This window comes from Pyricularia grisea, assembly GCF_004355905.1.
Source record: "Pyricularia grisea strain NI907 chromosome Unknown Pyricularia_grisea_NI907_Scaffold_2, whole genome shotgun sequence".
NCBI classification, from domain to species: Eukaryota; Fungi; Ascomycota; class Sordariomycetes; order Magnaporthales; family Pyriculariaceae; genus Pyricularia; species Pyricularia grisea.
The window spans coordinates 656,809-671,285 of record NW_022156717.1 but is presented as its reverse complement, the minus strand read 5'-3'; the positions used below and the strand labels follow the sequence as shown (position 1 = coordinate 671,285).

The following is a 14,477-nucleotide window of genomic DNA, read 5'->3' as shown; positions in this document are numbered from 1 at the left end:
AAAGTAGGGAAACCAACGTGGTTTTCTAGAACATTATTGCACCAGCGCGAACCCTGTCTTGGATCCTAAAGTATGCCCCAGACCCTGTCGACCCTAAGAAACACAATGAAACGCACCGATGGTTACATAGATAGCCTGGGGCATGTCATGATCTCGCTTGGCATGAAATTTGACGTTTTCGTTTAAATTGGGAAAAGTCCCCGCAAGTTCAACGTCGAAGATTCTGACAAGCCTGGGGTGCCGTTACCATTTATCCGGTCTGGCATGTGTCCACCCGACTAATACACAGAGACTGTTTATAGAACGATTCCACTCGATACCAAGACTCTTGGCCAAAGCTGTTGCATCTGCTATTGTTTTACTGAACCGTTTGAACAGGATGACTGTTATGTACTGAGACGACATTCCTTTTCGATACTTGGTCCAAAGGCTATTTCAAAACTCAGTTTTCCGACTTGATGCTGGTAGTGTACCAACAAAACACGCACCACGTAACACCAGTGCAACCTTTCCGGGCAGTCTAACTCGACATTGCTGGCCGATGTCGTTGTCAATGCCTTTTGAGCAAAGCAGAAAAGCTGCAACCCGGGAATTTCTTGTTGCCGAACAGCCCGGGTTCGGGAATGACTCGCAACTGGCAACACTCAAACCCTGGCGACAGCATCGCTCCTTTGGGACCTTGCAGCCGTTCAGGTAGGTATTTTCTGCAGGGTCAGGTGTTTTTTTTTTTCTTGGGATGAAGTAGGCGATTCCGGGTGGACTTAAAGGTATAATAAGCACAACAAGAAGGACCAGTAGACCACAAACAGAGAAGCAAACAAGTCGCATAGGGACACATGGTCTTTTTATCCAAACAACGGTCGTTTGTGAGCGGTATTGGGAAGCAGGGCTGACCATGTTTAGGCCTCAATGGTCTTAGTCATTGAAGAGGTGCTCGACACCAGCGCTAGATCAAGACAAATTCGCCGTCTGATGCATTTATTGCAGGATGTGCAAGCGGTTTTATATTATTTTTCCGTTGATCTCTGCTTGTCAACACGGTGCGTATTGCACCGTGGTCCGACTAGGCTAGAAAGGTACCATTAAAACATTCAGACATGTAGGCTTTGCGAGGCCTTCGCTTTTGACTCGCGGGCCATTGAGATCGACACTGCGCCTGGCCAAAATTAGCAAGCGGCATATTTGGACATTCCTAATAGAAAACAAATGTCCCGAGATCCCTGCAATCTTGGTGTTTGGCAAAAACCGTATTATATCTCGGCAAGTTTGATAACGCGCCGGCTTGATGAAACCTGCTGCAGGAGAATCGCTCCTAATCACTAACGATGGGCAGCATGAGAGGTCCTATGGGAAACAGGGACAGATGCCGTTGATCGGCATTAATTAACAGTATCAACTCATCCTTCACAGTTGAGATGCCATAGAGATAATTTGAAAAACAGCCGGAGTTTGATATCTGTTCAAGGCAGACGGTATTGCCTCAGAAATGATGAGAATTGAATTCAACTGGGTCTAGAGTATAGAAATCAACACGATGCATACAGTGAATGGAGGTTGGCCTGTTCCTCACAAGACTTTTGGTAATAATAAGATTGTTTTTCTTATCATTATGGTGCATGATTTCTCTCTCCCTGCTGTAAATGGGAAGAAGCCGTGAATATCCAGGCCTTAAAGACGTAACTCACACGTCCCCAACTCATACTATAACCCTTTTTTGTGTATCCTGTCTTTTGAATTTATAAAGCGGCAAATGAGCTCTTCTTGATGCGCGATTTCAAATATAGAGCCAGTCGTCGAGGACATGGCAATGATAGATATTTTTGGAATCCAGAAGCACAGAACCAGACAATGAGCGGAGTGTAGTGTGTTTGCCATAGCATTTAGGATGGCAAGAAGCCTTACAACTAGCGGTGTATGCATTGAGTAGGGAACAATGTGTATCAGCAATAGGGAATTCTTTGCTAGCACTTGTGTAGTGTTAACAAATCAGCTGGAAATGTACACAGCAACCATCCACTGAACAGAGCTACATACCCGTTTACAACATATATCAGCTGATGTAATCTCGAGGATAAGTTATTATATGTTATATTATTATTACTAAACTACTTGGTATTTTGATGGTCTATATATTGCCGGCTGTGGCTTTTCATACTCGTCATATAATTCAAGAAACTCATACGTCGTACTGCCGTCTTCTGACTGTGGCCGGCCGATGCGCATATCAAGTCCCTCCCACCTGTCGGTCAAGATGAGCTCGGTCGTCGACTCGGTACGTCCCATTGGAGCTTCAGGATACATCTCCAAATCCTGATGGATTGGCATCGGCCAACTGATCTGTTTTGTCTTTAAACTCGACTCTTCAGAACTCGACATCCTCGACCTGATCGACTTCCACCCGATGGAAATGGCCATGTCTAAGGTTGGCAGCGACGCCGTAACAATACCCATCGTCAGATCAAGAGTCGTCCAAGCCAACGATGTTGTGTATTCGTAAAATACATCGCCGTTTGGTCGCGAAGGGGAGAGCTGCTGCAACAGGCCGCCAGTAACTGTAACGGCACCAGACCACCATATGACAAACAGACGTATCTTCTTGGCCAAATCCATAGGGATCTTCCATAAGATTACGACTGGTGTAATCAGTAGCGTCACCCCTTGGAAGACATGTACGTAGGTCAAAACCTTGGCCATGAGCGACACGTTGCCACATTTAGCAGGGGTTCGTAGAGAACCTGCATATTCCACATGCCACAGAGCACGGGTTGGGTTGCAGACTAAGACGTTCCATAAAACAGCAACCACCATATATATGATGAGCAAGGCAATGAAGATGTCGACGAGGATGCGCCAACCTTTGGAAACACAGACAGCAAGTCGTCGTACGAAAAGGGCGATGGAAATTTTGATCAAGGCAACGGTCACAAAGAAGAGAACCGTGCATGCCTGCAACATCCATCTAAAACGAGCATAATCCTCATAGGTATTTTCCCATGAGTGTCGCCCAGCTCCGTGTTGGACAACCATGTATATCTGTAACATGGGGTAGGTTACGGCGAGGCACTATATTTAGGGTCAGCATTGACCTTTGATCCACCAAGGCCGAGTCACTCACCACAGCAGGGATTATGACCAAATCGTCCATGCCGAATCTTCTGCCATTTCCTTGCAACTTGAAGATAAGGCGTGCGGCTGTCGTGACGTGCATGACGACTATGCAAACTGCCATTCCGATAACGATCTGGGTCTGAATGTTCTCGTGGACATAGTGGGCAGGTTGGCGAGGGGCGTAATAGACTCCTTTTGACGGATTGTAGACCGTATCGTTCACGCCAGCCATGCGAAATATCCCACGGACGATGTCGAGATCTCGGTCTGTATTCGGTGGCTGGCCATAGAAGGCCGACCGGATTGTAGAATTCAACCCCATGTTGAAGTCTGGGACATTCCGATGTGACCGGGCGCCGTCTGGTGTCGATGCGATATCAGGTCTCACGTCTTGAGCCCGCGAGTTGTCTGACAGCCGGATGAGGAGCAAGAACAAGATTCGTCAGTCATCTTGGTTGGGAACGAGTCCTTTTTGTTTCCACGGCAAGCCCGGAGTTCGTCTTGTTTCTATTCTTGACTGTTGCCAAGCATAGGGAGCGCAGCCCCAAAAGAGGAGTCACCAAACAAATCTTATCCCCGCAGCTCGGGTTCAACCGATTCACCGGCATGGTATTTTTTTTTAGTATACAATCCCAGAATGTGCTCTAATTAAAGTTGTCTTGGCACTTTGAGATTTTCTAGCTTATTGGCAGCTGGAAAATATCCGTCTGGTCTATCAGCTGAGGCTGTCAATGTTGAAGGCCTTGAAGGTGTATTCGATATACCATTAACCTAAGATAGAGTTGGGACTGTTCTACCCTCGTTGGTTCGGAAAATCTCATGCTAAGTCGCGGCACACGTCTGCCAGACTCTGCAAAGACCTGTTCTCATTCTACTTGACATCTCGACTGAGGCTCTACTTCTTGGTCGCCACAAGCTGTACCATAGTAGGATTACGAACCGTGTTTGGTAAGTTGCTGTTTTTGGCACATTGTCAGGGCCGAGACCCACCAGATCAATGCACCGCCAAGTAATACTAAATAGTAGCATGCTGTTAGGACAAGGAACACCACGCAAGGAATGGAAATCCTAATTTTTGCCGCCTGGATCTGTTTTCATGCATCAATGCATAAACTCTGTAGATAGAGCGTTTGCTGAGAATTGTACGTGGTAACTCGTAGCCCCAAATTGGATCATCTGCAGATAAGGGGAAATGCTTAAAGTATACGAACTTAGATAACCAAGGTAGTCCTTTCGGTCAAGACCAAAACCAGGATTCCCGGAGTAAGCTGATTCCTCGGTATTAGCAGACGGAACAGCTTCTGTTGTGTCGAGGTCTGATATTGAGCCAGAATGGTGCCTGGTGTCTAGGTGCCTACCTATGTGCCTAGGTGCATAGGTGGTGGGCAGATCAGGGCAACGAGGTCTGGGGTAAAAAAGCAGAATTGCGGATGCATCTGCGAATTTGGATTCGTGATTATCGCTAGAAGATATCATCTTCTCTGAAAAGGAGAAGATTTGACATCTCGTTCGTAAAGACATCGGTGATGAATCATGGTTGTTCATCAATCGATGATGATATCAAGATCGTCCAGTTGAAACTCACTCACACCATTTAAAGAGCTGTCAGTGGGTCCTGGCTATTCATTCAACTGAATTTCAGGTGTCTTAGGTACCTAGGTACCTGCTCGGATGTTGGCACGTGTTATGGAAACGAAAGGTGGGGCACTTTAGTGGTACCGACTGACGCCAAACCGACGCGAACTCGATTGCTCCTGCTAGACGCGTCTGGTAATTGCTTGGCAACCAATTCACCATGACTCTGGTGAACTAGGGAAAGTGCAAAGCGACAGCAAGTACGCTGAAGCCGGTGACGCCCTCAAACATCCACAAAAGCAAATGATCGAGACAGTTTCTGGCTACGAATTGAATAATTCATTAAGCAACGTGGTCCATTGAGTACGGAAGCTTCTACAGTCACTGGCCTGGTAGACAGCTCAGCCGAGTCTTGGACCTGACGACTTTGTTTCATCTCCATTTCGATGCCTCTTCTCGACATCCCCGCAAACACTGGCATAAAACGAAGTCACGAAGATTACGTCGCCGGCGACAACGATATGACTCAAAGCAAGCTGTCTTTTGCCGCCGCCGTTCACAACCCTAATCTGTCCACAGGTTCGTTCTCATGACAGCTAGGCTTTGTTACGCAACTACTGACATGCAATAGACATCACACCTTGCCAGATCCCGCCAAAAATGACCATCTCTGGCGATAGTAGTCCGATCTCACCTCTCACAGACAGAACACACACCCCAACACCTCCGAGGCCTGCGACAGCCATACCAACAGATTCAATAACGACTCCGACGCCGGCCAAGGTCACAGCGCCCGCACCTACTGGCGGTGAACCACCTGCCAAGCGCAAATGTCTCACAGCCGCTGAAAAGGAGGAAAAGTCCAAGGTCAAACTGGAAAAGGAACAAGCAAGGGTAGCCAAACAAGCTGAAAAGGCCAAAGTAGAGGAGGAAAAGAAGGCCAAGGCAGAAGAACGAGAGAAAGAACGTGAGAAGAAACGGCTAGAGAAGGAACAAAAACAACAAGAAAAGGAGCGCAAACAACAAGAGAAGGAAGAGGAACAACGCAAGGTCCAGGAGGCCAAAGATAAGAAAGAGAGGAGCCAGCTCAAGCTTGCATCGTTCTTCAAGGCAGGTCCCTCGACTCCTAGCAAGGTCATCACAACGATTCAACCAAAGGCCGATGCCTCTCCAAGAATTGCTAGCCCGGCTCAAAATACTCAGGATGGACCTGCGGACGTGTCCGAGTACAGAAAGGCGTTTCAGCCTTTTTTTATAAAGGAGTATGTCAAGCTTGCCAAGAAAGCTTTTGACTTTGACGAGGCTGCGCTGTTGGCGAAATCACGACAACTTGATGAATACATGGGAGGCAACAAGGACTATCAACCGAGACCATTTACAGGCCCAGACAGCGTCGAGTATTTTTGTCTACCAGCCTTACCACCACCGCGCGGACGCCCATATCCGAGTGTTCGAAAGATTGTGTCAATCCTATCCGACGCGAGCACCGTTGCGGGCGCCTCAGCAGCCCCGATTGATCTTACAGATTCTCCAGTTCAAGCCGCACGCCGACTTCTAGCCGAGATTCCAATGAAGTATTTGCGCTTCTTCCAAGACGTACGACCAGCCTATTATGGCACAGTGACATCGTTACCACCATCACTTGGATCATACGATAAATCACCCAACTCCACTTTACACGCGGCAAGGCTGCGCAAACTGGCAAGGAAACCAACATCACGTCAAGTTCTTCCCCTGCAATACGACTACGACTCGGAGGCTGAGTGGGTTGACGATGGCGACGGAGAAGATATCGAAGGCGATGATGATGATGACGATGACGACGAGGATGATGACGAAGACATGACAGATTTTCTGGACAACTCGGAGGATTCGATCAAACGACCAGTGTTTGCATCAGGCATGGAACCTGAAAGCAGTGGTTTGTGTTTTGAAGATGCCAGAGTAGGGCCTTTGAGCGACATGGCCAAGTACCGCATGGAGTTTATATTGGGTAAGTTGGCCGAGTTCATCAACGTAAAACTGTGCTAATAAGTTTGCAACTCAGACAATGAACATCAAAGCATCGATCCTTTCTCCTCCCAGTACTGGCAATCTGAGCCGTGCCAAAAGACAACAGCGCCAACACCCGCTCTGCTACACCCTTCCAGCGCCAAAACTCCATCCAACGCTTTTGCTGCGTTGTCGGCACCGGGTGGGAAGAAGACAGCAATAGTGCCAGCCAACCTCTTGGACGACTTCAAACATGCAATCCTCAAATACCCAAAGCTCAGCAAGGTTGGTTTGGTAGAGGTGTTGAGCACACAGTTCGAAAAATGTACGAAAGCACAAGTCAAGAACTCTGTGGAGATGCTGGCAGAAAGACACGACAAGACTTGGAGACTCAAGACCGAGCATGCACTTTAGAAGGGAATTGATTTCGCTGTTGCTAAATGATCGACAACGACACTTATTTTGTTACATTTTGGTGATTTGCATTCTTGTTCATACGATTACTGAGGGGTGCATAATTGCACCATATACTTGATGAGGCTCGGCTGTGCAGATGTGAGACATGGCGCAACGCCGGTCGCTGCATATTGGGCGTTTGGTGTTGAGATGGGATGCCGGAGTTGGAATGGAAACATGTTTAATCGGCTTTATCATATTGTGCTTGTTCCCGGGCCATATTAGCAAGGAATGTTAATAGATACGATTTATGTTTTTTAAAGGATCTTGGTAGATTCGATTTGGTTCAAGGTTGTGTTTCTTTCCTCGCTATAGTTCCCAAACAGGTCTGTTCTTTAGCGCTTGGTAGTTGGTACCAACAGCGCGGATCCCCACACGGAAGTGTCATGATCCGACGACATGTGTGTCGTTTTTTAAGAGCCGGTAAAACCTTCCAAGGACAGGGAACAGGTGACTAGCAGATTCATAGCAACCGGTCCTTTCTGTAGTCGAAACCCGACATGAAGGCCGACGGCGTTGAGGGATCCGGATAGCGCCGGAGGTGATAGGGAAAATTGCGAATCAGCGAATAAATAATAGCGTCAATTGAACGAGATACTCGAGATGTGCAAAGATAAGGTCGGTAGAAGTGAGCATCATCATTCTGTATACTGACTGTATTTGACTGGCACCCTAGTCAATCAAGGCACATTACTTATCTAGGTCCTATGAATCAGCACGTCAGCGCCTGTTTGGGTTCTGCAGGTCTTGGCTGAATCGAAATGGTAATAATTCTAGAATTCAGGCGCATTCGGCATCCAGGATAATCTTTGTTTCAAGCTTCATGATGGAGAAAGCTTACAGTAAAAAGCTTAGTCGTTGACAAGTGGGCTCCTCGGGCAAGCTCAAACCGGCCTCTTGTGACGTCGGGAGAAGGACAATCCGAGACTGGGCTCGAGCAGCGGGAGCATGTTTTAGCAACGGCAAGCCGCAGTCCCGGAAAACAAAAAGGTAATCTTGCAAACCTTAAACACGGTGGTGCAGACTAAGATGGCTCAAGCCACGGGGATTTCTTTTGTAGGAATTTGTCCTATGTTTTGTACATTTGGCGCTTGGTCGGAGAGAAGCTGATTGAGATCGCCCAGGTTGCCGGCAATCTCGAGGATCCGGACTAGACCCGTTCGGCCCGTCGCATGGCGTTTTGTTTTCTAGAGATGTTTCGTTATCATATCATTTATTGACCCTTTAATAAGTTTTCTAGATTTTTTGTCTCTTGTGTTTCCACTTAAATTACTATAATTGGCCTCGCTACTACCACGTAATATAATAACTTGGTTGGTAAAATCATCGAACCCACTCATGACACTCTTTCACGAATAAGTTTTTTTCTTTTTCGAGATTCAAACTGGTAACACCATTATTACGGCCTTGCTCAAAAAAGGGGTTTGCACTGACTCCAAACAACGTCGCATGCGGGGTTTCCTGGTCAACAAATTCATCTCATTTGCTATAACTGCCTGAAAGCCGGAGCCACGCCGAATATTATCCCCTTCCTGGAATCCACCTTGAATGGAACAAATAGGTCAAGTGGGCGACCAAAAAAACTAAAGGCCAAGCATATTGCGGATCTTAAACTTTGGTTCCTTTTATTGATATAGCGGGGTTTACCAGTCAAGCATCGACTATCAACCCAAGATGCCACGTACCTTTTCTCTTCAGTTCTTTCACACCTCATCGTTACTACCAACACCCATCAGGAGGCGTATCTACGAAATGGCCCAGAAAGCAGAAGATGGTATCGGAAACAACAGCAGACCAAACAAGACCAAAGAGCCAATGCCTCTCCCTAGACAAACGTTAATCCATCTGCTGTTGGTGGTATTGGCCGTACTAGCCTCGACAGCCATGTCATATGCGGTTGGCGGCGACAAGTCCGACAGATCTCAGCTTCAACAGCGACAGGCTGCACCATCGCCACCGACGAGCTCGGGCGCGGCATCAGGAACCGCAGTGCCGGCCGTCTGCGTGTCGGTCGACTCGGCAAACCCGATCGGAGACATTTACCCCATGAACGCAACTGGCGTGCTCAACGCCACGCTCACCATCCTGCCCATCACCATGGAGGCAGCCAGGCGTATTATCCCTACCAAGTACGCCATCCTCGAGAGGCCGCTGCGGGCAGCGCTGCCCAACTTCCCAGAGGGAATGTATCCGGTACTTCTGCAAGCTGCACACGATCATGATGTTGGGCTGTATGGGTTGGGGTTCAAGCTTCCCGACTTTTCGGTACGTTTGCCTACTTTGTCTGTGGAGTCATGATGATACGCATAACTTGTACTGACAAAGACATAAAAAAACACAGAGAGTTGGCTACGAGTTCCCCTTTATCGACCTGCTCGGCGACGGCTACTCATCATTCCGTTGGGCGCCTGCTCAATTCCTGTCGGCCGACAACGGAATGGCCGTCAACGGATCGCGCGACTACGGCACAATCGTGCATCCAGCCACGTTTGACCCGGCCTGCGACGCGTTCCGCCCTTCCGACGACGGCAAGTTTCTCTTCAGCGCAAAGTCTGTCGAACCAGAGTCGTCGCTGAACCTCGAGTTCACCCTGACATCCGGCACCGGCGCCGTCGACTCGCTGCCGTACCCGGTCTCCTTCTTCCGTAACATCACCAACCAGCCCAGCTTCGCCGACGGCAACAAGTGCGACCAGATGATCAGGCTGTTCAACACGACCCTGTCCCAGAGTCCGTCGGGTGCACCGGCGGCGGTCAAGGGGCGGGTCTCGACCACAAACGTCGGTCTGGGTGAGGAGCTGAAAGAGGGTGACGTCGAGGGCATCCACGTCACGACGGCGTTTGTGGAGAACAACTATCTCGACTGCCAATTGCTCAAGGGTTACATGGGGACTGGGGGTTCAGGGGATTCGGACGTTTGAGAAGATGCGGGTGTTTTGGCTTTTGTATCAGCATTTTTTTGGGCTGTTATTCCCTGGGTTTGGAATGGTCGCTGGCGTAGAGATCTCTTGTGATACCCCTCATAATATAACATATTTGCTTTTTTTTTCTGTACTTTTGTTGAAGAATCGATTGCGCAGACCTATGTCAGATTTGGCCAACGTTGTATGTTAGACTAGGCCCGGGAAATCCACCACGCCTTGGCTTTGCGGACCTCCGACATATGACAGTATAGCTGCAAGGGGAACTACCGGCGCTTACCGGGTGACAAGGGTATAATCTGAACAATGCACAAACATGTTTCAGCTCCAAGACGTTGACGAGAACTAAAATCGGCGAGGGGAATAACTTATTGGTGATATGGGATGAGTTACGATTAGTGCTGGTGTCTAGTTCTGGTCAAGAACGTTTCCCGCTGATCAAGAATTCTTCCAGGGGATGTTGAGTTTACCCCATCTGTGTGGTAGGGCTGGGATTCGAATAGTAGGCGCTATTAACCAAAAAGGCTTAATTAATCCTGCATAACATCCGTTAATTGATACATATCACTAGAACAAGACCTGTTTGCTCAACCTCCACAAATTAATCTGCAGCTTCCCGAAAGTATAATGGCTTTATTTCTAGCCTAATCATCCATGTATTCTTCCAATTTATTCTTGCAAAAGCTCTTTCAATATTACATATCAGTCGCAGTTGTAACGACAATACGACATTCCGGAAAAGGGTTATCGGAATCATGACAGTGTTGTTAATCTCCGCCCCTGAATGCCTCAGCGATGGCGGCAAGGCCGGACTGGGATTTCTGACTTGCGGGATCATACACGCCTCGGGAATGTGGGCAAATATGCCCGCTTCCGGCAGGTAGAAATATACCCGTTTCATTATCTAATCCGGTACCAATATTGCCATCCATATCCATACGACTATCGTTAGTTCCACGACCAAGTTCCCTTATTGGGGCAATGCGGTCCAGGATAAGTACACTGGGCTCCATGTATTGTTACTTGCCAGGCCTACCCAGTTCGGTTTCTGCTCTAGGAGAAGCAGGGGTTCCTAACATTTTACTGTTATTGTCGGTGACTTGTTGCACGACTCGGAGATGTAATCCTTTAAAAACATTCCACGGATAGCGGTCCCGAAGGTCCGAGCAAAGTTGACTTGCTTAGACCCGCTTGTCGATCAGTGACAAGCCCGTATTAGCGTCGTTCGGACGAGGCCGCTTTACGAGGCATCCATTTTGCGTCAACAAAAAGATTGCGCAATCGTAGACTTTAGATTCTATGAGTCCCTGGTGGACCAAAGGGACATGGCAGCATCAATTGATGATATTTACCAAAGAACTGTTTAGCACGTATGGAAGTGATCAAAGGAACCCATAGAACCATGAGCCCAACGTCTCTGGCTACCCAAAGCAGATACACATAGATTTCCGCCTAAACCCGTCATAATCTCCTAAAATCTCGCTCATCTACAACTGCTCTGCCGCCTTTCGCTTCGCCCTCCACTCTCTTCCCCGCCACAACTCGGCCAACGCAAGAGAGCACGAGATCAGACCAACCGCCGCGCAAATGGTAAACGCCCAACCCACACCGACAGCCCGGATCAGAGGTCCGATTACTGCAGTACCACCAGACGCGATAAGACAGCGCGAGAGATTCATCGAAGCTGTGGCGCTGAAGCTTTGACTCTTGAACAGGTCGACGATAAGGATTGCTGGGTCATGTGTCAGCTTAGAGCCGGAAGCGATTAATAAACATGTCCACTTACAGAAACCAGCAAAGATAATGGTGCTCAGACCACCCACGAAGAAGGCCACGGTGATGGATGCAGCAATGTGGACATGATATTCCATTATCCAACCAAGAGCTACGACCGATATCAGAAAAACAACTGTGGGTATCATCAATGGCTTGATGCGCGCCAGTTCAATGTGCTGCACCTCTTGCTGGCGAGGTTGTTGATCTTCATTGCCCTCATCTTGAGTCTTTCGTTCTCTCTGCAGCTGTCGTTTGTACTCGCGATCCAGCAGCTTTCCAGTAAGGATACTGCCACAGAGAGATCCAACGCCGTTGGAGATGTAAGTAAGCCCGATGTTTGTTTCGCTCAAGCCGTAGCGTTCAGAGTAGAGCGTTGCCGTCGCCACCATGGTCGCCTGCCACACGGCAAAAATCACCCCAGTAAACAAGACCACACATAGACATTCGGGTTCGACAAGCAAGCGAACCGGGGCTTTAAGATCGATTTTGAACTTGCCCGTAGTTGTTCTCCCTGTAGCACAGTCCCCAGACTTGGGAGCATCCAACCACTTTATAGGCGCCTGCAGGTACCACGGAGCCGGGACGGAACCATCATCAACAATGTCGCGCTTTGTTTCGGGTAGCAGAAACGCCGTCGTCATCAACAAAAACGCCGCCAGCGCAGCCATAAACACAAACATACCCCTCCACCCCGTGTACTGAGCAAAGAGGCCGCCGAGAACGGGCCCAAACGCGGTTCCTGCACCACCCATTGCGCTGTAATTTCCCATCCACCCGCCGCGCTGGCTGACGTGGATCAGGTCGCCGATCAAACTAGCTCCGATGGCCGTGGTGGAGGCTGACCCCACGGCCTGGACGGCGCGCAGGGCAAGAACAGACGCGTAGTTGGGAGACAGGGCGAGGCCGACGCAAGACCCTAGGTAAACGGTCAGGGCGATCAGGTAGAGCAACCGACGACCTGTGTTGTCGCCAATGACGCTCCATAGGGTGGGGCTGATGCCTTGCAAGATCAAGTACGAGGTGATGGTCAGGTTGATGGCGTCGGTCGACACCCCCAAATCCTTGGCGACGGCTGGGATGGCGGGAGTGTACAAATTGGAGCTCAATGGGCTCAGAACACCAATGGTGCTTGCGATTGCGATGATCACAACGCGTTGTTTGGGCCCGAATCTGCTGTACGACTCGGCAGGGTCTGCAATGTCGCGCACTTGGACGGGTGCATCGGTGTTGGATGTGGGCGTGTTATCGTTCATGACGACCATTGGTATTGGTGTTCCTGGTTCGTCACTTAGAATAGAGTTGTCAATGTTTGCGACACCCGTGCCTGACGCCATGTTGTAGATAATTCCGGGAGTCTGGTGAAGAGTGACAACATCCAAAGAGTCATCCTAACATTTCAGATGAAGACTTCAACTGCAACGTGTGACTCCTTTTCCATGAGAGATTTCCAAGTAGCGGTGGAGTATGGTTGGCCGGGCAGTTACTGTTATCGGTAAGTGGATCGCAAAATCTCATAATGAACCATCGATGCCAAGCCCTTCTGCTTTGGGTAGGCCGTTCTAGATGTAGACTAGACTAGTGTAGAGTATAGATCTAGATTGTATTCAAGACGAATCAACCCTAACCTGAATTTCCTCGACAGGACCATAGATGACTCTTACCGGACAATATGCTGACAGACTGGGACTATATGCAAAGATAGAAAGAAAACAGCACGACATCAAATCACACTCAGTCGCAATGAAAGGATCACATGTTGCTATTACTACCCTCAGGTACCTGATAAAATGAGTTTCAGATACAGAACCTCGAGAAAGAATCCGCCGCACTAACACTCTACTTACAAGATGTGCACGTTCCAGTGGCGATATCGCAGCAATCACATGCGGTGCCATCCTAAGTCAGGTTAGTGAAAATTCTTGGCTGTAAAGAGTCAAAAGGCTTAATACGACTTACGTTGAGATTCGTGCATCCTACTGGGCATACGGAAACTTCGCAGTATGCGCCTGAAAGGGCGACATGCCATTGCTGAGGCTGTTTTGTTTTGAAGGTTGGTTGTTAGAAGACTTGAGTCGGAGCCACTGGCAGGGCTGAAAGAAGGTTAGAAGCTTGAAGCTTACAGGGCATGCTCCAGGGCCTTTTTGGTTTGTGTAGCAGCAACGGTCCCACTTGCACTGTATCATTGTATATCATGTTAGTTATGATTCCATGCATTGTTGATGGTCTGACTTTAAAGGACTTACCAAGGCGTTGGCTTGGTCGAAAGCCACAAAGGCAAGCACAGCGGCGAACAGAGAAGTCGGAACGTGCATGGTGATGGTGTAAGTTGATGTGGAAAAGAGTGAAAGTTGGTCGAGACCTCGGGAGGAGTAAATTAAAGAGTATGTACTGTAACGAGCGAAGGTGTAGATGCAAGTGCGATGACCTGAACACTTTCTTAGCACGTCCCCATGAGGTTCTAAGCAGCTTATATATCAACCTATCCCTTTCACCATCACCCCGGTGTAAACATTACCCCCCGAACAAAGAAGATCGGCACATGCCCCAGGGTCATGTCAGGGAAGATAAGCCCTCGCATGGTCAGCCCTGTCACCGACTGGGATTCGTGGACCTCAGGGCAGTTTAATGGACTAAGCCACAACCCAAAGAA

General features: G+C 48.6%; 5 protein-coding genes across 5 annotated transcripts; 2 read left to right on the top strand and 3 right to left on the bottom strand.

Annotated features, from left to right (window-relative positions):
• Nucleotides 1–2,100: 2,100 nt before the first annotated feature.
• PgNI_02770 (uncharacterized protein) lies at nucleotides 2,101–3,512 on the bottom strand (the record flags this gene model as incomplete). The annotated part of the gene is made up of 2 exons (XM_031122827.1): nucleotides 3,116–3,512; nucleotides 2,101–3,063 (listed from the first exon to the last, which is right to left on the bottom strand). Exons 1-2 carry the CDS (start codon nucleotides 3,428–3,430, stop codon nucleotides 2,101–2,103), a joined length of 1,278 nt encoding a protein of 425 aa, XP_030985094.1. The 5' UTR covers nucleotides 3,431–3,512.
• A 282-nt stretch (nucleotides 3,513–3,794) lies between these two features.
• PgNI_02769 (uncharacterized protein) lies at nucleotides 3,795–4,632 on the bottom strand. Its single transcript, XM_031122826.1, has 3 exons — nucleotides 4,467–4,632; nucleotides 4,320–4,376; nucleotides 3,795–4,123 (listed from the first exon to the last, which is right to left on the bottom strand). Exons 1-3 carry the CDS (start codon nucleotides 4,627–4,629, stop codon nucleotides 4,041–4,043), a joined length of 303 nt encoding a protein of 100 aa, XP_030983842.1. The 5' UTR covers nucleotides 4,630–4,632; the 3' UTR covers nucleotides 3,795–4,040.
• Nucleotides 4,633–4,878: 246 nt separating this feature from the next.
• On the top strand, nucleotides 4,879–7,417 carry PgNI_02768 (uncharacterized protein). Its single transcript, XM_031122825.1, has 3 exons — nucleotides 4,879–5,262; nucleotides 5,315–6,676; nucleotides 6,731–7,417. Exons 1-3 carry the CDS (start codon nucleotides 5,130–5,132, stop codon nucleotides 7,087–7,089), a joined length of 1,854 nt encoding a protein of 617 aa, XP_030983841.1. The 5' UTR covers nucleotides 4,879–5,129; the 3' UTR covers nucleotides 7,090–7,417.
• A 1,388-nt stretch (nucleotides 7,418–8,805) lies between these two features.
• Nucleotides 8,806–10,154, top strand: PgNI_02767 (uncharacterized protein; the record flags this gene model as incomplete). Its single annotated transcript, XM_031122824.1, has 2 exons — nucleotides 8,806–9,396; nucleotides 9,473–10,154. The coding sequence occupies 2 exons, from the start codon at nucleotides 8,806–8,808 to the stop codon at nucleotides 10,049–10,051; spliced, it is 1,170 nt and encodes a 389-aa protein (XP_030983850.1). The 3' UTR covers nucleotides 10,052–10,154.
• Nucleotides 10,155–11,538: 1,384 nt separating this feature from the next.
• On the bottom strand, nucleotides 11,539–14,236 carry PgNI_02766 (uncharacterized protein; the record flags this gene model as incomplete). The annotated part of the gene is made up of 5 exons (XM_031122823.1): nucleotides 14,071–14,236; nucleotides 13,948–14,001; nucleotides 13,784–13,861; nucleotides 11,838–13,215; nucleotides 11,539–11,783 (listed from the first exon to the last, which is right to left on the bottom strand). The coding sequence occupies exons 1-5, from the start codon at nucleotides 14,137–14,139 to the stop codon at nucleotides 11,539–11,541; spliced, it is 1,824 nt and encodes a 607-aa protein (XP_030983849.1). The 5' UTR covers nucleotides 14,140–14,236.
• Nucleotides 14,237–14,477: the final 241 nt, after the last annotated feature.